General features: G+C 44.0%; 1 protein-coding gene across 1 annotated transcript; it reads right to left on the reverse strand.

The window, feature by feature from the left end:
- Positions 1-292: 292 nt before the first annotated feature.
- scaf11 (SR-related CTD-associated factor 11) lies at positions 293-20,258 on the reverse strand. Its single transcript, XM_030045330.1, is given in 17 exon segments — positions 293-954; positions 1,576-1,695; positions 2,012-2,185; positions 4,535-4,866; positions 6,076-6,464; positions 6,466-8,323; positions 9,001-9,101; positions 9,912-10,037; positions 10,685-10,758; positions 11,350-11,387; positions 11,487-11,566; positions 11,761-11,840; positions 12,195-12,278; positions 13,714-13,859; positions 16,317-16,362; positions 17,191-17,259; positions 20,043-20,258. Coding segments are annotated over 15 exon segments (3,717 nt in total). The 5' UTR covers positions 16,336-16,362; positions 17,191-17,259; positions 20,043-20,258; the 3' UTR covers positions 293-858.
- Positions 20,259-21,426: the final 1,168 nt, after the last annotated feature.

The following is a 21,426-nucleotide window of genomic DNA, read 5'->3' on the forward strand; positions in this document are numbered from 1 at the left end:
CAGTTCATGATCACGCAGTAACATTTATTAAACATCCAGGCCGGGGGTGGGAGGGGGAGGGGGGAGAGGGGAGGAGGGGGGGGGGGCAGGTGTTCATGAAGTTCACCTGCACCCCGCCCCACACACACACACACGCACACACACGCACACACACACACACACGCCAACCCCTGCACCTGTGTCTGACAATTACACACTCGCCGCTGATTGGCCGTCCCACTTCCTGACTCGTCGGCCAATCAGCTCCCTGAAACAAATCATGCTCACAAGATTCCGGCCCGGCGTCGGGGCCACAGAGATTTAATAAAGGCAATGCACATTTTTTTTTTTTTTTTTTGGGTTTGTTTTTTTTGTTTTTAAACTAAGCTTTCATCTGAAATATCATTATATAATATTTTTAAAAAAGGAACAAAGACAATATTCAATTCATAAGCGATGCGGATCAGGAGGCCGAGGCGTAGGCAGGAGAAAGTCGTCGTACCAGCTTGGCATTCTGGGAGAAATCCTCCACTACATGAGCTGATGTGGTTTCACTGAGCGTCCCGTCTTTAGTCGTCCCCCCCCCCGCTACCCCGGGCTGCGTACAGTAGTTCCCCCCCGTCACAGGATCTATGCAAAATAAAGGGCTCTTGCGTTACAATTTCTGATTGTTTTTTTTTACTAACAAAATATGAAAATCTATAGAAAAAAATCTTCATTCATTCAATGAAAGGTAGAGATATCAAAAACAAAGGTGGCACTCCGGCGTCTTTCAGGTTGGAGGCCAAATTCCAGCGAGAGGAAATTGCACTTGAGCAGCTGATGGTTTTTTTTGTTTCGTTTTTTTTTTTTTGTATTTCGGAGAGCGTCGCCGCGGCGTCACTTCTTGCGGGCGTGTTTGTATTTGTCCACGTACGCCTTCACCAGGTTGGCCACCTTGCTGGAGTTCACCTCGCCGCTCTTACTGTGGCACACCTGAGCAAACACACACACACACACATACACACAGAGTTAAACATGAGCTGCTAACTGGGGAGAAACGTTCATGTTGGCCTCTTAGCTGTAATTATAAGACAGTTTTTATTTTATTTTGAAAGTACTGAAACCTCCACTACACAAGTTACTTCACTGACCTGCATTGAACTGAAAACATGAATAAAACACAAGCGGAGAAAAAGAAACTTGGGTGCCAATTTGATATGAACCGCTATGATTTTATATATTGATTGTTAGATTTAACTTAAGGCAGAATGAGTAGGGTTTTCCTAAAAATCAATGTATCGACTCAAACAAAGCCCTTGACTTGTGAGCTGCTAGAGGAAAAAAAAGCTGATTTGTAAGTAGATTGGGAAACACTGCCACCAGGGCAAAATATAGATCAAATTATCAGGTATATTTACATTCACACAGAACAGAACTGAATAAAAGTAAACTTCATTTTGGATTTGAGACAATCAGGTGTGGTATGAGGTTGTGTTCTCTACACACACACACACACACACACACACACACACACACACACACACACACACACACACACACACACACCTCAGGAGTGTTTGACAGGTGTGAAGGACTGTATTTGCTCTGACTCACCTTCTCCACCGCTTTGCGGACAATCTCCTTGTACTCCTCCTTTGTGATTTCCTTCTTTTGGTAGTAGGGTTTGATGGCTGTCTTCACTTCATTTATCGCTCTCTCCTGGATCTGCTGTTTCTGCGGGAGGAGAAGAGGACACAGATTATCAGGTGTGTGATACCAGGCGCGTGTTTAAAAAGTGATTACAGTGAGGCGTCTGAAAGTTTTCGGTCAGTGTGCAGGAACAAAACACAGCAGAGGAAGACGCTAAAACGCTCTGTGGTTCCCATTCAGCAGCCAAAAACAAAGCAATTTGTTTCAACTTGTGTTCACATTTCCTTGTATTCACCTGAAAGCACATTAAAAAACCTTTTTTTGTCTCCAAACATCATGTTGTTCAGAGGAGTCAGTGTGAAGCGCTCCCTGGGTAAACAAACAGTAAGGGCCTCGTTACCTTTTCCTTCTTGGAGCTGTCGGCCTGAGCCTTGCTGTGCTGCCCCGGCTGCGTCGTGGAGGATGGCAGCGCCTGGCTGGCGGTCGGCTGGCCCTGTGTCGCCATGGCAACGCCAGCTTTGGTCGGGGTGGGCAGCAGGGGGGGTTTCCCGTAAGCCACCATGCCGCTCGCCATCTGAGGCACAGCAGGGATTAAGGACAGGCGGTCACTCACGTCTCCCTCGTGTCATTTTAGCTTTTCCCCCCTTTTGTCGTTTCTCCATGAAAAAACTGAAACTATTTTTGTCCCGTTTCAGGTTTTTACTGAATCACTCGAATCCCAGGCTCCGACTGTTTTCAAAAACACATTAAAAACTACCTCTGTGAGCATTCAAATATACCCAAGAGGCTGTGCTCTGCTGTGACTGTGGGTGCAGCAGTGATGCAGCGTGGGTAAAGAGGCACAGCCAAGTACCATCAGCAGCATCAAATTACCCATAATCACTGCAAAGACCGTCCTGAGGGGACGTACAGTTTTCATACAACGTTAAAAACACTCAGAGTCAAATTGGCAGTCTGCTGAGGCGAGCGGTGCCGAGTCAGGAGATGCAAAGCGCCGTGCGAGCGGTGGCGGCGGTGGCGAGAGCATCGTGAGCCCCGCGGCATCACGAGGCCTGTCACATGACGCGCCAGCTGCTCTCTCCACACCTCACAAAACAAAGTCAGTCTTGACGACTTAATCCAGAGGTGAGAGTACGGAGATATTTATTCTATTAATTCTAACCCAAAAAAACACAGCAGCTGATTTCAGTTAGTGGTTGCCGCTCTCTGGCTCAAAGTGAAAACTGAGATCAGCTGCTGCTCTGAGCGCGACTTAATGATTAAAATTAACTCGAGTGGTTTCCTGTTTGGGTGAAAACAAGCGTCCGGTAAGATTTTTACTGAGGTCATTTCAAGTTACCTGGTTTCCTGATCAGGTAAGGCCAGACAAAAAAAAACTCTGGGTTCCGGTTCCCGACCGAGTGTCCCATTTAACCCCCGAGTCAAATTATTTTATTGGCCTCTGTGTAAAAATAAAATAAAAAAATAAAATAAATGCACTATGTGACCGAGTGGGACCTTGCTGGCGTTGGTCAAAAGTTAAGCAGGGCTTTTATTTTGATGTACGTTGCACTCGCCTTATTTGTGATGTTCTCGCGTAACTTCGGAAAATAACTTCATGGAATCACGCGCCACCGACAGCACTGGCTGGAAAGAATGGACTTCCGCATGGTGTGTGTGGTTTGTTCTAACCACCAGCGAAAATAATCCGACTACAAGAGACAACCTTTGCAGATGCAGTGAAAGAGGTGAAACAGTGCCATTGTAGATTTGAAAGTGCAGCAGCTGCCCCCACCGTGGAGCTTGGCTCTATGGCGGTGGGTGTGATGGGTGTATTCGACTTCAGGTACCTAGCACTGCAATGCGAGCCAGAGACCCCTCCCTCTGCTAGTAATAACGCTGCTCCGTCCGTTAAAAAGGTGGTAACTTATGCAAATATTGCAATAATTATATTTAAAAAGCAACCCATGCATCGCTTCTGAAAATAAAAATAAAATAAAATAAAATCCCTACCTACCCATCCTTCCCATGAATAAATAAAATAAAATAAATCCCCCCTATCCATCCCTAAAATGCTAAATAAAATAAAAAATAAAATAAATTCCCTACCTATTCATGCCCTTAAATGACAAGGAACCGGAACCCAAGGTATTTTTTTGTTTGGCCTAAGCCATGTCCTTTTTTCCAGTTTAAAGGTTACACAGGGTTTGCATATTGCTCGCTGAACTTACTGCTTGTTGTGGTTCTTGAATTCTCTGCTGAATATGTGAACACTAAGTACGTCAGCAGTGTCATTTCAGTAAATTCAGGGAACTGATTGAAGCACTTATTCCTACATTACTTATTACTTATTATGGGCCTTTGGTTCACAGCAGATCACAGTATTTCCAGATGGGTCACATCGCCAAGGCAACAGCTGTGCGTATTATCTGCTCTTGATTTTGGTTCCAATAGAAACAGTTGGTTTTTGGAGCAGCTGAGCCATATCTGGTAGCTTGTTGTGCGGCTCTGCCATAAATCAATAACGTTGTTTACAAAAACGCAGCTAGTTAGAATTAACTCACCTGACAACATGTAATTAGCTAATGTTAATTTTAGTCTGAGATAGGATATGAAGAAGCTTACAATCATTTTCAACTTTAGCAGCATGCGGATGAATTTAATTAGTTTTATGTATTGACTAACCCTAACCCTGGTTGTTGCTGTGAGCTGCGCACACTGTGACAGGAGGATCCACCTACCAGTCTGCCAGGTGCTTGTTTTGTGTCAACCAAGTTATTCAATCATTCCTCAAAGACAGCCGCCAACAGGTTCAATGAAAATGCCAGAACTGCCTTTACAATGTCGACTCTACCCAATGTAATTTCTTTGACTTGCACCCGTTGTTCTGCAATGAAACCCTCCACACTCACACCTGTGCCACCCACATCCCATCGTGTCGTACCTGCGTCATGTGGCTGTCTGGCTGGGCTGCGGCCGTCTGGCTGCCTTGCTGCATGGGGGGCGGCGGCGGGGGAGGGGGAGGCAGGCCCTGAGCTCCCACGGCGGGGACTTGCAGCAGAGGCACGGCGGGATGGAGGTGCATGGGGACCTGAGGAGGCATGGCGTACGGCGCCGCCGGCTGCAGGCTGACCGGCAGCGCTCCTCGCGGGCCCTGCAGCGGGTAGTGATGATGCAGCACGTTCAGCTGGGGAGGATGAGGAGGCATTGCGTTGATGACGGGGACCGGGGCGTTACCGGGAACCGCCGGGGGAAGAGACTCATTTTTAGGGGGATCTGAAGAAAAAGGAAGACAAATTTAAAAATATAAAAGACAGAACGAATGCAAGCCTCTGCTTTGTCTGACGTTTCCTTCAAACTGGGCCCAGTGGATCTGCAGTCACGAAGGTCTTATTGTTAAACATCTAACATTAACAGAGTCCCGCATCGCAGCAGCAAAGCAGCGGCAGAAACAGAAGCCCAGCTCGCAGCTGAAAGTCTGAAAGCCATGCAACAGTAAAATGTTCCCTCATTTCCCAAAAAAGTGTAGGGCTTGACAGACAGAGGCTCAGTGAGTACATAACATACTGTGTGCTGATCGGCTGAAACTTGTTAATGAGTGTAAGCCCAACTAATGTGGAGATAGCAGTGTGTATATGTGGGTGTGTGAGAGAGAGAGAGAGGGAGAGAGAGAGAGGGAGAGAGAGAAAACTGACTGCTGATTTGACTGTCAGAAATACAGAGCAGAAAGCATCCCTCACACAGGTGTTCATTAAGTAAATCAGTCACTTCATTTATTTATTTTCTACACAATTGAGCCTCTGGTGAAAGTGACAGTATGAAAGTTATCTTTTTTTCTTCTTCTCAAAGAGAATCAATCTTGAAAAACAGGGCTACATTTGGTGTTTTTGGAGCAAAATTTAAGTTTAACTAACTGTTATTATAATGCCGCTTTCTGCAATTTCCAACCACAAGAGGGTGCCGAGAGCTCAAACTCTGTAAACAGTCACTCCTGCTTCCAGGTTCACAGCAGATCTCTTGTACAAAACCTGAAGGTGCATTTTTGGAGTGGACATGAGGGCTACATTTCACTTACAAGGCTCTTGTTGGATTACTTGGATTACTTTGTCTCTTAGATCGAATTTGAAAAAGCAGTGAAGCTGCAGACCTTCAGGTACAGAGGTAAGCTCTGAATTAACTTTTTCTTTCGCTGCAGTGCTGACTGCAACGACAGAATCACTCGTATGACTGATTGAATTTAGGACAATTTCATCTGCAGAATGTGCAGATAAAATTCAGGAATACAGAAATGTGTGGCGCTAAAACCAGGAAAGAAGGCCTACATTGAAGACTAACATTGCAAGGGGTCATTGTACTGTAAAAAAAAAAAAAAATGATGTGATATTGCTAACTGGAGCTCTTCTGTCTCATTTCTCTAGCAGCACCACTGAAAAATGGCTATAGAAGCAGCTTCTTTTTACAGAGCTGGTGGAGGAGTAAACTGACCTGCTGCTGCTGGTTGCTCCTCCTCTTGTCGGTTCCAGCCTCCTGGTCCTCCACCTCGCTCCCTCCTGGAGTAATAATCCTGCACATCTGCTGGTAGTGTCCTCCTAACAGCCCAGCTGGATGCTGACGACCAACCCGACCGGTCCAGCACCGTGTCACCTGGCTCCGCCTCCTTTCTCCGGCCTCCACCGCGGTTTTCATTGAAGCGGCTGTAGGAGTCGTTCCCTGAATTGTTGCCTGTTCCTGAGAAGTTGTTTCTGGGCTGCCAGCGGTTTTCCCCTGTCTCCCCCTGCTGGTTGTAGAAGGAGCGGTTGCAGCCACCCTGCCCCGTGCCATGGCCACGGTCAGAGCCCCCCCGACCCCCCCCGACCCCATGAGTCTCCCCCAACCCCCCCACTGTTGCGGTTGTCTTCCCAGCGGTTGTCATCCCAGCGTGCGCCAAAGCCCGAGTCCCGGTTCCTGGTGTCAGCATCGCTACGAGTCTTTTCCTGCACCCAGTCAGGATTGCTGGACCGGCCCTGGCGATCGGGGGATGTTTCGGTGAGCGCTCCATTTTCAAAACGGCCAGCGCTTCCATGATACCTCCGGGTGTCACTGCCAGAGCCGGACCTCCAGCCACCCCCGCTCCTCCGGTCCTTCCTCTGAGGAGAAGACTCTCTGGAGGTTGGCCGCTCAGGGCTTGGCCCGCGCCTGTAGGGCCTCGTTCTGGATCGAGATCTCGACCGAGACCTGGATCTGGATCTAGATCGACTCCTGGACCGCCTCCTCTTTCTCTCGCGGCTACGCTCCCGCCTAGAATAGTCTCTTTCGCTGTCCCTATCCCTGTCTCTGTCTCTTTCTCTGCTCCGAGTGCGGGATGACCCATCACGCTCTCTGGACCGCGAACGCCTTGATGAATCTCGCCTGGAGTCCCTTTTGGGTGACCAGGAGGATGTGGGCGAGTGGAACCGAGAGCGCCGCTGCCTGCCATTCTTCTTCTCAGGGCTTTTGTCTCTCTCCTGGCGGCCCTTGTTGCTTTCTTCCTTGGTATCTTGGCTTGCCGAAGCATGCGGGTCCACAGCAGCTGGAGCGGTGCTCTCACTTGGCATTTCCACGGTTAGATTGTCAACATGTTCGCTGCTGGGCGAACTGCAGTCCATTGGGACGACGTTAGTGTCATCCTTGGCTGGACTGTCATCTTTAGGCCCTTCCATAGATTTCTCATCAACTGAACCTTCTTCTATGCCGAGTATTTTAACATGCATGTCTTCAGAAGTGTTTTTCTCAGGGGTGTCTGAATTTTGTTTAGAGTCTACAGCAGAAGGGGAACCAGGTTGTGAGGAGCTCTCAGATGGTTCTAAATTCACTTCCTCTGAAGATGCCTCACCTTTGACTTCTGGTGAACCTGCACAGATGTCCATGTTGTCATCCTGCTCATTCTCATCAGAGTGTGAACAAATGGGATTCTCTAGTGGCCCATTGTGAGAGTCAGAAGGTAATGGTGAATTCCTTTCTTCAGAGTCCTTTTCTCCAGAGGACATGGTGCTGCCCTGCGGTTCCTCGTCATCCTGTTCATCCTGGTCACCATCCGAGCATGGACCAGGGCTACTGGGAGGAGAGTTTGAGGGCGAAGACCTGTTCTCTTCTGCCATTTCCTCTTCTGGTTTCTGTCCCTCTTCTAGGGCATCAGATTGTTCCTGAGTCTCATCTCTATCCTCTCCCACATCATTACCCAAAGGTTCTGTACTGCCTTGCTCATGAGCAGGGCTGGACCCGTCCTGGTCTGACTTGAAGCTCCCTTCAGCATCAGACTGCTGCAGCTCCGTGTTGTTCATTTGTTGCTCCTTATCTACTTCGTCCCCTTCCTCTTCCTTATCCTCGTCCTCGCTGCTCCCTTCTTCATCCTCCTCCGCACTTGCTGTTGGGCTGTTAACAACTTGGGGAGAGACCTTTTTCCTCGCTGGGGCTTTCCGTTTCCCGCTGGCTTTCCGGTTTGTTACTTGCCTCCCCTTTCTCTTTGCAGGCACCTGAGAAGCTTTGCCTGGCTTGGCGGACTGACCAGTGGCGTCGTCGGAGTCTGATGAGTTGGACTGTGGTGAGGACGAGGGGTCCGGTGCGGAGGTTTGTTCCTGGGCTTTGCTGTTGCGTCCTGATCGTCTAGATGGTAGCGTCTCCGCCTCTTTGGTGGGAGCTTTGGAGCCTGAAGCCCGGCCGCCCCTCTTCTCTCCTCCTTTGGGACAAGTGACGGCACAGACGACACCCTGAAACACTGTAGGACACCAGAAACCTTGTGAGCAAAAGCCACAATGGATATTGAGATAAAATTAGCAGTTTATCAATTACAATGTTATTTCACATTTGAAAAAGACAGACTTATAAATGGAAACTAAGTTTTGGAAATTTCTTGGGCTTGAACCAAGGAAATAAGTGGTTTAGAGCCCTTTTGCACTGCAAGAGGAAACAAGAACCAATTCAAACGGGGGAAAGAACTAGCCCAAACAGGAACTGGCACGAGAAACTTCATCACAGTTTAACAATTTGATCTTTTTTGTAAAAGCTGCCGTTATCTGTTTAAATGCACTTTTTAAGAATATGAAACTACTCGACATTCGTAAGGATCTTGCAAGTAGCCAAGCTCCCTCAAACAGTGATATTTCCCGTGTTTCTTTTCATTCCCTTGAGCTCCCATTGAATCTCATCCTTGGATAAAACCTTGAACACTGCTGTTTGCTCAACAGTGTTTTTTTAGTGCCGCAGAAGTGCCAAAAGGTTTGGCATAGTTGCAGTGGAAAGGGCCCCTATTTTTCTTTTTGTGCCCCATTCTGAAATTAATTATTTATTTATTATCAATATACTACAAACCGAAGTGCCAAAATAATTTGAATACCTGCCATGACTCAAGGAACTGAAAAGGACAAGGAACAAGATTTGCGTAACATGACTCACCAAAATGACCAGGGCCAAATGATGCACTGGAGGTAAAGGGAGATGATGACGGTCCAAATGGAAACGGGCTGTGGTTCCAATTTGAAGGATGGAAACGATTTCTGTGAAACCACCATAACATCAAAAATAAAAAGGTTTTCCGTCTTTCAGCTTCAGCAAGAATGTTTCTTTGAAGGTGAGATGTTTTCTAAGACCCTTAAAGGATTATATCTCACCCGAACAAATGAGAAACTGCATCTTTTCTTCTTTTGATTTCATATAACATTTTACCAGTTTCTTTTCTCACTGTTTTATGTTTGATTCCTGTGCAAATAATCTCAAATAAGCTTGGTCGAAAACTATGCTCATCTGTGCATCCAACATGTTTGGTTGGACACCAATAATCCTGACAAATTGCAAAAGATGAGAATCACAAAAATGTACAGTTCATCCGAATCTCTTTGATCAACAGGCACAATAATTCAGGAATCTGTTTTGGTGTCACTGAGAATTTCAACTGCACCTAGATTGTTTTCTTTGGAAAGAACCGTGGTGTGTTAAAGTGTTCGGTGCTGCATTTTGTATTTGATTTGTTTATGCCGACAGTGCCCAGTTACAGGAAGACATGGGCTTGTAACAGAATCCAGATGACTCACAAACAGCTGATTTACTGGCCAGTTTTGGCAACAAATTTAACTCTAGTCAGTTTGATTTTGTTATCGCCCGTAACAAACTATAATAAGGTTTTTATGTAAGAAGACCAAGATTCTCATTGTGGTTACTCGGTGCCACCAGGGCTTGCATGGCATTGCTCTCGTCTTTCAAAAATAAACTGAGGTAAAACTTTAAACGCTCTAGAGCTGAATGACTCAGAAATGCTGATTATACATAACCAAACTAAGATTTAAAATGGCTAGTTGGGGTTTTCTTACCTCGATGTCCCACTAGCAGGTATGGGTGCAGCAGGAGAAAGCCACGGACAGTCTTGCGTCTGTGGTTTGCACTGTTTGAACTCGGCGTCGTAAAGCGTTTCGTCTGCCGCGCAAACAGGATCTGCACTGCAGGACGCACAACACGACGCGACACACAGATATGGACACACAGAGAGGTCGTTAGTCATGAAGATGTACTTTCACAAACGTTAAAGCTGCACTGAGCTCGTTTTTAAAAGTTCACCAGACACTGCAGCAGAGGAGTGTAACTGAGACCCAGCGGATTCATCCTGTTTACCGAAATGAAATTCAAGTGCTGGATGTGGACACAGTGAGGTAATCTCTGTGTATAGGAAGTGACAAATCAAAACTCAGAAGCCGCCTCTCAGGAGAAAGCTGAACTCCCTCTCTCTCTCTCCAGTGTTTAGTTTTCTTCTGTATAAAACATCACAGACCAGCCGGGTTGGCAAACATGAGCTGAGTGCAGTTTAATGACATCATGTTTAATAATCTGTTTTTGGAGTGTGCAAAACTCAAATGGTTACCCCCTCGCTGCCATTTAGAGTCACCACTGTGCAAAATTCCTGCTGCAGCGCAATTATCATAAAACGAAAACCTGATTATTTAGCTGTGATCAGTTGAACATTTTTTTCCTCTTTCACTGCTTGCATCGTATCAACATAATTACACTCAACTACAGCAGACGTTACAATTTAAAAAGAAGCTTTTTGAGCAAACCAAAAGCAGGGGAATGCAGAGCCCCAGTGACTTACATGTCCTGTGTCAAAGTGCCCAGCAATGAGCCGAAAGGAGACGGTGACCAAGTACAGCACTCTGTTCCTCTCACCTGGGGGGGAAAAATAATTCAAAGCTGATTGTCACAAGACTAATGAAACATTTTACACAAAAAGGGTCCAAAATTAACTGGCTTTGGCTGTTAAATCAATTGGAGTTACTGGCTAATTGGCCGATAAATTGATTTTCACCATGAAAGGTCGGGTATGATCACTTACTGATGTTGACCAACGACTCACGACACTTATTCTCCACTAAAAAAATCTTGATGTAATTATGTGAACAAATCAAAAACAAGCCATTCTTTCTTTTCTTAATCAATACGGGTGATGGAGAAAGCTGGCAATCCACCACAAGGTAGTATTTCAACGACGCTGGAGCTCTGAGATGCGATTATTTGAACAAAATAATGCATGATACAGTTTTTTGGCAGGTAAAAACATCTTTGGCAAGTACATTTTCTCACTTTACCTGCAAAAATGTTAAGTTTGGACCCTGCACACACACATAACACACACATGGAATGGGAAACCTCACAGTAAACCTGACAGAAATAGTTTGGAAAATGCTTTTGGGTGTTGAATTGTGTTTTCTGTGGGAAAAAAAAAAAAAAGACAAAAAAATAATAATAACACTACGAAACCTTTTTTCTGCTCAGTGAAGAGGGGTCGTCGTCACTACCTGGAGGAAACACAGTAAAACGTGATCAGAGCTGGTTTCACAAACTGCTGCTCAGTCAGATGAAGGAAATGATTTATTACTATTTTTTTTTTAACATACATTTCCTCACAAGCCCTTTTCCTTTGGCATCTGGCGCCCTCTCCACCTTCTGCCGTCTCAATCTTCTTCCTTGCTTACTCCTACAGAAAAAAAAAAAAAAAAAAAAAAAACAGCCATCAGCAACCGTGTTCTCCAAACACTTTACATAATGTTCTATTTTAAAGTCAAATGGTCAAAAGTATTCAAAGCACGAAAACGAATGTGATTTGCAAACTTTCCCTTCAGACCCCTGAAATGAATCTCACGGGAGCCGAGCCGGCCGGCTGACACTCACTTCAGACAGACGTTTTGTTCGGGGTTTCTGCAGCAGCATTTTTCACTTTCAGGCTGACTCGCTCGCTTCCTCACAGGGACCTGAAAACAACGTGAATTACAGCACGCTCAGTTTGGGCGGGAAATTTAAAATTTCTTATGCAAAGCATCGAGCTGAAGTGCTTGTCTTGACTCAGACACAGTTTTAAATAACTTTAAATAACTTCAAACCTAATGTGAAATTAAGCGCTCTTTCTACAAACACAGGCGTCCTAAATAATTTTAAAAAAAATGAATCAATAAATGAAAACAAGCTCTGACATCATGCTGGCAAAAAAAGGAGAAAGTAACCACGACCATTTGCAGTGACATCATAAAAAACAAATTGATATCATGCTCTATGAAGATCACTGCTGAGTGAAAACGAGGGGAAACGATGTCAGAGACTGGACAGACCTGGATGCATCCCAGAGTCGGGTCCCATTTGTAAACATCACTGAAAGGCCTTCTGTCCACCGGGCAGGAAGGAACCGTCTGTGACTGAAAAATAAGAACAAACACCACAACAAAAAGCTCATTAACATACAATAGCGAGCACACAGCATGGTGCAGAATTAGGGTTCGAGCGATATGTAGGTCTGCTGATATGTGGGCCAGTGAGGCCACGATTTCAGCCAAGCAGCTCTGGAAACACCGAGCTGCTTCAAAGGGGCTCAAGCCGATTTAACTCTCACTACGGCGGCTTTCAAACGAGAGTTTCAGCGTCCCGGGATGTCTCAGTGAAAAAAAAAAAACGTTCAAGTGGAGGCTCTGCATTTTTGTACAATTTAATTTTTTTGAAATGAAAATGGCCAAATGTAAACACGGTTAGGGAGGGAACAATACATCAAAATGCAGTCTAACGTGAAAATGAATTGCGACATCAGCTGTATTTTACTTAATTACGCACAAGACGGCTCGCCCGCTGGTTTCACGAGCTGGCCATCCAAACTATATCATCTGCTTTTTTTTTTTTTTTTTTAAATGAGAACATTTTTACATCATTGCCATTCTGATTAGACACTTCCGGTGCCAGAAAGACGTGAGGCTCAGAAATAAACACATTCCAGTGATGCAACAGGTTTTTGTCACCAACCTTCAACTGATTACATATCAAAGTTTTGAATCATATCATGAGGTCAGCATAACGTGCCATCTCTGGATATCGGCAGCATCGGCTTTCAAAACAGAAATACTTCAGCGCTTCATGGGCTGATATTCAAAAAGATATTTTGATCAAATGAAACAGGTATTATAGAGCCTCCAAACTGACTTTTAGTAAGTTGTTTCAGATGTTTTTTCGACCTTGACAAAACACAACTTCTCCGGGAGGATCTACATGCTCTTTCCCCCCCCCACAATCATTTGTCAAAAGCTCATATCAATTGAACAATAATAAAACTATTTCTCATAAACTCTCATAAGTCACTAAGTCTCATATTGTTTATAGAGATTTTGATCAAATGAGAAAGGAGTTACGTGCGCTGTAGTGCAAATAGTTGGACTCAAAAACACCTGGATACTGACCGTCTGCATTCATTAGCTTTTTCCAAACACTGACTGACTCTAGAGATGGTCGAGACAATGCAAGACAACGACCTTAGCGTTAAATAAATGGTCATTTAAGTTCAGCACTTCTTTGTCTCATGTATTATTAAATTGCTGTAATTAATCAGATGCAAAAAAAACAAAACAACAAACAACATGATACAGGCATTAAATATCAGCATCGGCCACTGAAAAACCTGTATCGTTTGACCGCCACTCGTCTCACCTCAGCATCAAGTCACACTGATATAAACCACAGTGTGTGTGTGTGTGTGTGTGTAGGTTTCACATTCTGTCCTAAAAATCAAAAGACAAGCTCCAGCTCACAAGAGATGACCAAACATCAGACTGGAGCCCAGATTAAAGCCGTGGAGGCGTGGACTCTCACCTCTGCCCAGGTGAGGAGGCACCCGAGGCAGAAGACGTGGCAGCAGCTGTCGGGAGCGGCCAGGTCGCCTCCGGCCAGGACGCCCAGGCAGATGGGACATCTCTCCGCCTCCTCTGCCTCCGTGCCGTCAGGCGCACCCTGGCCACCTGGAAAAACACCGCAGCAGAAGAGCCAAAACTTGGTCAATAACATGCCATTTGACTAAACTTATTGTTTTCTTTCTTTCTTTTTTTTTTTCTTTTTAAACCACTGAACCACTGGGAATATTTGGGATGGCATCTGATGGTTTCCACTCACACCGGGCATGTCCAGAGTTTCTCGGACCATCAGGCTAATGAAAACCCCCACCAGAGCAACAACAACCTTTACTCATTGTTTTTCTATTGACAAACACAACACTGACCACTAAAAAACATTAACACCATTAAAACATCACCGCCATCAACCAAGAAGCCAGACACTTCTAGTTTACATTTTATATTTTGTTTACTGTTGAACTGAAAATTTGCTCAGAAGTTCCAAATAAAAGGAGAAAAATAATAAAATGTGATTAAGTGCCTTTTGTCAAAAATGTAATTCAAGATGTAATAAGAAAATAGACTTCTTCATATGTTCATTTTATATAAACTATTTATTTTTGTAACTTATTGAAAATGTGCTATATCGTGACATATATCGTTATCAGGATATGAGATTTAGGTCACATCACACAGCCCTACACATGAAGATGAACTTTGAATGAAATGTCACATGATGAGCCCAAGTTCACCTGGTGTACGAGCTACATAGCAATCCTGGTGTCAAAACACATTTACACAATGCAAACACGCTTTTAAATAAAAAATGCTGTTACGAAATATTTCTCATTACAAGTTATTCCCACCACAGGACAACCACATGCATTTATGATTTGTTCACCCCCCCGAGACGCTTTATCACTGTATTTTATGGAAGTTGCTTTTTCCAGAGTTTGCAATCATTTTGTCATGTAATGCAGAATTAAAAAGCCTCCATGCGTGCTTTTATATATTTTGTTGTAATTAGATCGATATAGTCTTTACTGTCCTGCAGGAAGTTTGTTTTCACAGCCTGAAACATACAGACAGCTGTTCAGCACGGCTTGCATCGCCAGGTCCTTCCATTCTTACAGAACAATGTTCTTAAATTCAACACAGACTAAAATCAACGTGACGCTGTAAGAGCGCCACCTGCTGGAACTCAAAGCACCCTGTTTCAAACAGTCTGCTGCTCTGTCACAATTTCATCCTGCACTCCCATTTTGGATTCGAATAGTTCATTACAGTTTGGACACTTAAAAGGAGCATTCAAACTTTGAATAAAAAGTGACAGCATTAGTACCAATATTATTATCATTATGTGCTTGCCTTGAAAAGGCAACACATCTTATTATCTTGCATACTTATTATTTTTCTTTTTATTATAGTTTATTTTTCTGCAAATCCTTCGGCGCGCTACTCCTCCTACAGCTTTCATTTTAGACCCACACAATGAATTGGGAAAATGTGCGGCCCCATTGGGAGAAGTGTGCTATTACTTTTATAAGGAATCCGACCCACGGAATTCTCAAAATTCCAATTTTTGTGGAAAATTTCGGCCATAGGAAATGAATTGGCAAAAGTTTGGACGGCTCCAGGACCCAGAGCTTTGGACCTGCGTCCACGCACCAAATACGAAAAACGTGCATCTTGTGGAGAAGAAGCAGTGTGTCGATTTTCAAACCGATCAGACTTTCCGTTTTTCTGCAATTCCAGTTTAAAGTCGGAATTCCAAACGCAATACACACTAATGGAGTGAGCTAGAGTGGCATTCCTGAGGGCTAGAGTGGAGCAGCCCTGAAAATTCGCCTAAAACTTTTGTCTTAAACTTGCTCTCCTGGCCACAATTTTCACTCCACATGCATAATTTTTTGGAAAGTAGTAGGAAAAATAGTTGTGCTTTGAAAAATGCAAATACAAAAGCAAAGTAGCTTCAACTTTTTAAACTGTGACCCTTAACGAGGCAGGAGTGCCAGCTCTCTCCCCCATAGACTCCCATTATATCTGGAATGCAAAGTCTCAGGAGAGAAGCAGAAGGACACACTTTTCCAACTCGCTCTAGGGTGGGCATTTTTGGGAGTTGGAAAATAATTTTGACACAGTTTGAAAGCCCAAAGCCTTGCCTTTCTCATGATACCTTTTATTTTCTGCTCGGACTTACTGTCATTGAGAACAAAGCAGTAGTTTGACCACTACGTTTAGGTGATTTTTAACAGAAGCAGCACTGTCACTCATGCTGTGTGCTTCATAGAGCCTCATTTCTGGCTCCGCCCACACACGCCCCAGTGGCACAGTGGATAGTGTCTCTGCCTGCCATGCAGGAGACCAGGGTTCAACTCCCCGCCTGGGCAAGAGCCACAACACTACACAGCCCACAGACAGCACAGGGCTGCTGATTTAGCGCATGTCCAGGCGCTCGCAAGGCAAGCACATCAAAGTTTCTTCAGAAACTTTATAAAGTCTAGTTATTATTATTATTGTTACAGCCTGTTGTCCTGGCTGGCAGATGACCAATAATCAACATGAAGCCTAAAATAAAACACTCACCACTTCCAGCTCCAGTCATGTCCGGCCCCGGCTGCCCTGATCACCACTGCAACACAAAACCAAACAAAGTGAAGAGGAAAAGGTGAGAAAAAACAACTTCACTGCTCATCTCGTGCTGTTAAAATCGGCAACTGGTCGATAGCTACTTTATCAAGCCTATGGAGACAATTCGATTCAGATCCCATTATCACAGCAGCAGCACAAGTCCGATCATAAACAGAACAAAATGCTACGAAAGCCACTTCTCTAAATAAATCCCATCACCTATTAACATACTGACAATCATATTCATCACTAACATCATAATGTTTGTGCTTAACCCCGCCCTCCACTAATCACCTGGCCAAAAGCAACTGACATGCCAATGACTGACAGCTCTCAAATTTACCTTCAACTGATTTCGGCTGGACAATCAATCGAAATATTATCAAAATCTCAATATGATCCGGTGCAATATCCAAAACGCTGGTGCTGCAATTTTTTTAGATAGAGGCGAAATGTGATAAAACATTGTTATAAATAAAATATTATGGTGCTACAGAGATACCCTGGCCTATGTGTTGTATTTTCTAGATGTAAAAAACATGTTTGTTTGATACAGACCCCAGCAAAAATCACACCATTTTAACAGCTGTTTCAATATAAATGAAAATTATGATGCAAAAGTAATCACTAATTAGGCCCTATGTAATGCCATTACAAAAATGCTAATGTAAATATCTTATGGTGAAAAGATGGAATTATCATCTAACAGCATGAATGAAGCTGAATGTAACTGATTGAACACGTATAAAAGTTTAATTCAATGAAGTGAACAGAAGAAAAACCCAAATATAATCAAAACAGTACAATGACAAAACGAGTCTCCTCTTGCCTGCAGGACGGGAACAGGCGAAATGATCTGAGCGAGAGCAACGACTTCTGAGTCCAACTGGTCGAACAACTGTGGACAAATGGTCACGTCAGTCAAAAATCAACATAAAGACAAGACGGGGTCTGAGGCTTTCTGCACGATTCTCTAAATCCAACTCTGACGCCACATTCCTGCACAAGTCTACCTGCAACTCAGCGTGGACAGCTGCCATTAGTTTTCTATGGCGCTAACGGCAGCTGTCCACCCAAAACTGAACAAAGGTCCACCTACACGTCTCTCAACACACTCAGAAAAATTTACACAAAAATTCCCATATCTCAAATGGACTTTTTGTCCACAAAAAAACGTGGTGAGCTCCACCCCGTGGTAGGCATCAACGTAACCGTGGTGGTTATCGTCACAGCAATAAACTGCAGTAAAAAAGAAATTAGGTCATAACGCAACAGACCACTCTGTCAGTGAAACCTTTACAGAGACTAAAAAAAACAGTCTTACTGAAAGTCTGCTGTAAACAAATACTCTTAATACTAATGTGAACAAAACTTTTGTTGCGAAAAAGTATATGAACCACTTCCAAGCTACAGCCTGACTAATAGTAGATTTTTGAGACTGATGCCGATAGATATCTGGAAATTTGACAGTATATGATACACGCAATGATGAAGTGAAAATGCACACATTTAGACATACAATTAATTGAAGGTTTATCAGTGTTAGATAAGGATGTTATTTTTGAAATTCCAAAATGATTTATAATGTAGTAAAAACTAGGGGTGGGAAAAAAATTATTCACTTAAGTATTGTGATTCTTACTTTTCCCGCAATGTTTTAAATTACAGAATGGATTTAATCAACTGGTATCATAAGAAACTAGACGACCTAAGGAATCTGTTGGTACCAAGCATGTCATGGCATGGCCATTTCCAGCGGGGTCCCTTGACCTCTGACCTCCAGCTGTGTGAATGAAAATTGGCTCTCTGGGCAGCCACGGCTCTCCCCTTTGCAGACATGCCCACCTTCTGCTAATCCCATGCATTTTGGGCCACAAACCCTGCAGTCCACATGTGTTCTTGTGGCCTGTTGTAAAATGGTGTATTTCTGCAGACTGGGGCCTAAACTGTCTTGGAGCTGCATGAATCGGGTTTGACTGGGAAGCTGAGACTCTTGTGGATTCAATGAGCCACATTTGATTCATAACAAAACCTGTAGAATTGCAATGCATATCGGATCAGCCGCCAAGGATTGTGATCGTATCGAATCAGGAGATAAACATATCGTCCCAGCCCTGGTAACAACTGTCTCTAAAGGTACATTAAGTTTCCATTTAATATTCTGACTGGCTGTATTTAACAGTGAAAAACCTACAATCCAGCCTAGGGCAATATGAAGTCAACATCTGACTACCAACTGAGATTCATGGTCGGTGGAGAACTCTTTCATTTTTTTTCTCCTGTCCTGACTCGTTAATGGAGTGTAAATGCCTGATATTTACAGTCAGAGCTTCAGAAGTCCCCCTCTCTCTCTCTCTCTCTCTCTCTCTCTCTCTCAGACTGTCAACATGAAGCTCAGGCCTGTGCTTTCAATCTGAGAGTGGATCCTACTGCCAGCTCGCTTTGATCACTGCAACGACAACAGTCCTACCCCTCCTGTTACCTTTAAATTTAATGACACTTTTTATAGTTGACCCCAGCAATTTAAACCTCCAGAAAATGATTATAACAAAAGTACCAAAGTTTATAGGTCAGGTACTTCATGTGTCTTGTTGACGACGTAAACAGCCCTTTAAATAAACAGAACCTCCCCCGCTCACCCCCCTTATACACAGACTATCAGTGGCTCTTGCCCTGCTGCAGGTGTGGTTGTGTTTGATTTGGGCCCTAAAGCTGAAGAAAGTTTTTTGAGGATTATACACGACATGATATAGTGGCTCAGTATCCAAAACAGCTTAAAAAAAAAACCGTGTGTAAAATGCTGATAATACAGTTTAGAAACAGACACCAAGGAAACACAGATGTGTACCAAATCTGTCCCGGACATTGAAAACAACTCATGGTAATTTCATGTTTACTCACTTGTCGCCACTAAATTCGGAAAAAGTCATGGAATATGAAGCAAAGTAAATGTTAATAATGTGTTTGGAGGCGATAAACAAAGACTGGATTTGGCCAAACGGACTCCAGAGATAACAGGAGGATATAAAATGTAAAAGTGAAACCTGATCGGGAGACTCCGGCCTGGTCTCAAACCAACAAGTCTGATTTCCAGCTGCCTAAAATAAACCCGGAGCCAGCAGCGGCCTCGGCCAGCAGAGGAGCCGCCGCGCCGAGCCACCAGCTGACGGGCAGCCTCACAGCAGCCTCCCGTCAGCCCGCAGCAGCTCCGCCCGAGGGCCGCCGAGCGCATCCGACCGCACCACCTACAGACATGTTAGCTTAGCCGAAGTTGGTTATCGCTCCTGCCGCTGCTGTTTTCGTCGTAAACAAGCAGCTGATCCGGCGGCCAGCTGCCTCAGGGAGCTTCCTGCCGGCCTGGCTGGTGCACGACACTAAACTAGCAGCAAGAGCCGAGAGAGTGTCGCTGGCAGCGCCGACACAACGGCGACGACACGGCTGCTGTCCGCTAGCTCCGTGGCTAATGCTAGCTAAAAACATAGCCATTTTGTTAGCTCGCTAAGTGGCTCCTGATCTGCAGCTACGTAGCAAACCAGGCTGGATGGTGTCTCTCGTTAGCCACGCTGGTTGAACTGAAGGTCACATGCTAGCTAGCTGGTGATTTAGCTAACAGACGCTACGTCGCGTTAGCTGCCCTGCTAGCGAGCTGCTAGCAGCCGTTAGCTGCGTGTTGTTACTCACCGAGGAGCGGCGGCTCGCGAGGCTGCGGCGGCTGCTAGCGCGGATCCCCGGCGGTCTCAACGCCCGAACTCGAGTTTCTCAGCGGAAAGCGGACGAATCGGGCGACCCGGCGGTTATTTATAGTTAAAAACTGAAACGGAGCGCAGCTTTCAGAAAGTCTCAGCCACATGTCTCGAGTGTCTGCCTGGGAGACTTGTGGCTCCGCCCGCTGGCGCCCCCTGCCGGCGGCCCGCAGCCTGGCCGCCGCTTTATCCGGCTGCCGGCCAGAGGCTCCTCCAAGAGACATATAAACATTACATTCATCAGATTATTTTATTTTATTTATATACAACATGAACTTTAATTTACTCAAATAAAGGAGACAAAAATCTGAAGTCTCAAAAATATATATTTTTACATTAATCAAATTATTGTATTTTATATTCAACATGGACTTTAATTTACTCAAATAAAGGGGAAAAAATCCTAAAGCTCAAAAATATATAAATATTACATTCATTGAATTATTTTATTTATATTCTTCATGGACTTGAATTTACTCAGTGAATTTACTCAAATAAAGGAGAAAAAAAATTCTGAAGCCTAAAAATATACAAATATTATATTCATGAAGTTATTTTTTATATATATTTATCTCATATATATTTAATTCATAAAATAAAGGGGAAAAAATCCAAAAATATATAAATATTTTATTCATCAAATTATTTTATTTTATTTCTATTCTTCATGGACTTGAATTTACACAAATAAATGAAAAAAAAAACAATCTTGAAGTCCAAAAATATATAAACATTATATTTATAAAATTATTTCGCTTAAAAAAATTACCTTCCTTTTATATTTTTAAGGAGTCCGATATTAAAGCATATTTGACTGCTTTGAGAATTTAAAGCTCAGAAATCACATAAGTTCAGGTGTGAACTGCAGAAATGCGTCGTCTCAGATCTGATCTTTCAGGTCATATTCGGAGGCCTGGGACGTTTTCGTCTGCATCACATTTTGCTAAAATATGCAGGATTTTTTCTTTTATATGAAATTCAGAGGTGACGGCAGTTCTTCAATTTCATACCCAGGTGCGATAAAGCACACTCTCTCCAACCCCAGATGTGACACAGTTACTAGGCCTACAGGAGCACCACAGAAATATTATAGGCGGCCGTGTGTCTGTGTGCTGGTTTCAGTTTCCTTTTTTGTGTGAAATGCGTCTTCAGTGACTGGCAGCTGCATCAAAACGAGGCTGAGGTGAGCGAGGACGTCTCCTTTGGTCAAAGACCTGCTGCCTGTTGAATGCCACTTTATTTTATGTTTTTTTTTTTGTTTGTTTTTTTGCATGGAAGGACAGCTGGCAAAGTGAGAGTTTCATTATTTAGTGTTTCCGTCT

The sequence above is a fragment of the Myripristis murdjan genome, chromosome 23, assembly GCF_902150065.1.
Source record: "Myripristis murdjan chromosome 23, fMyrMur1.1, whole genome shotgun sequence".
In the NCBI taxonomy this organism is placed as follows: Eukaryota; Metazoa; Chordata; class Actinopteri; order Holocentriformes; family Holocentridae; genus Myripristis; species Myripristis murdjan.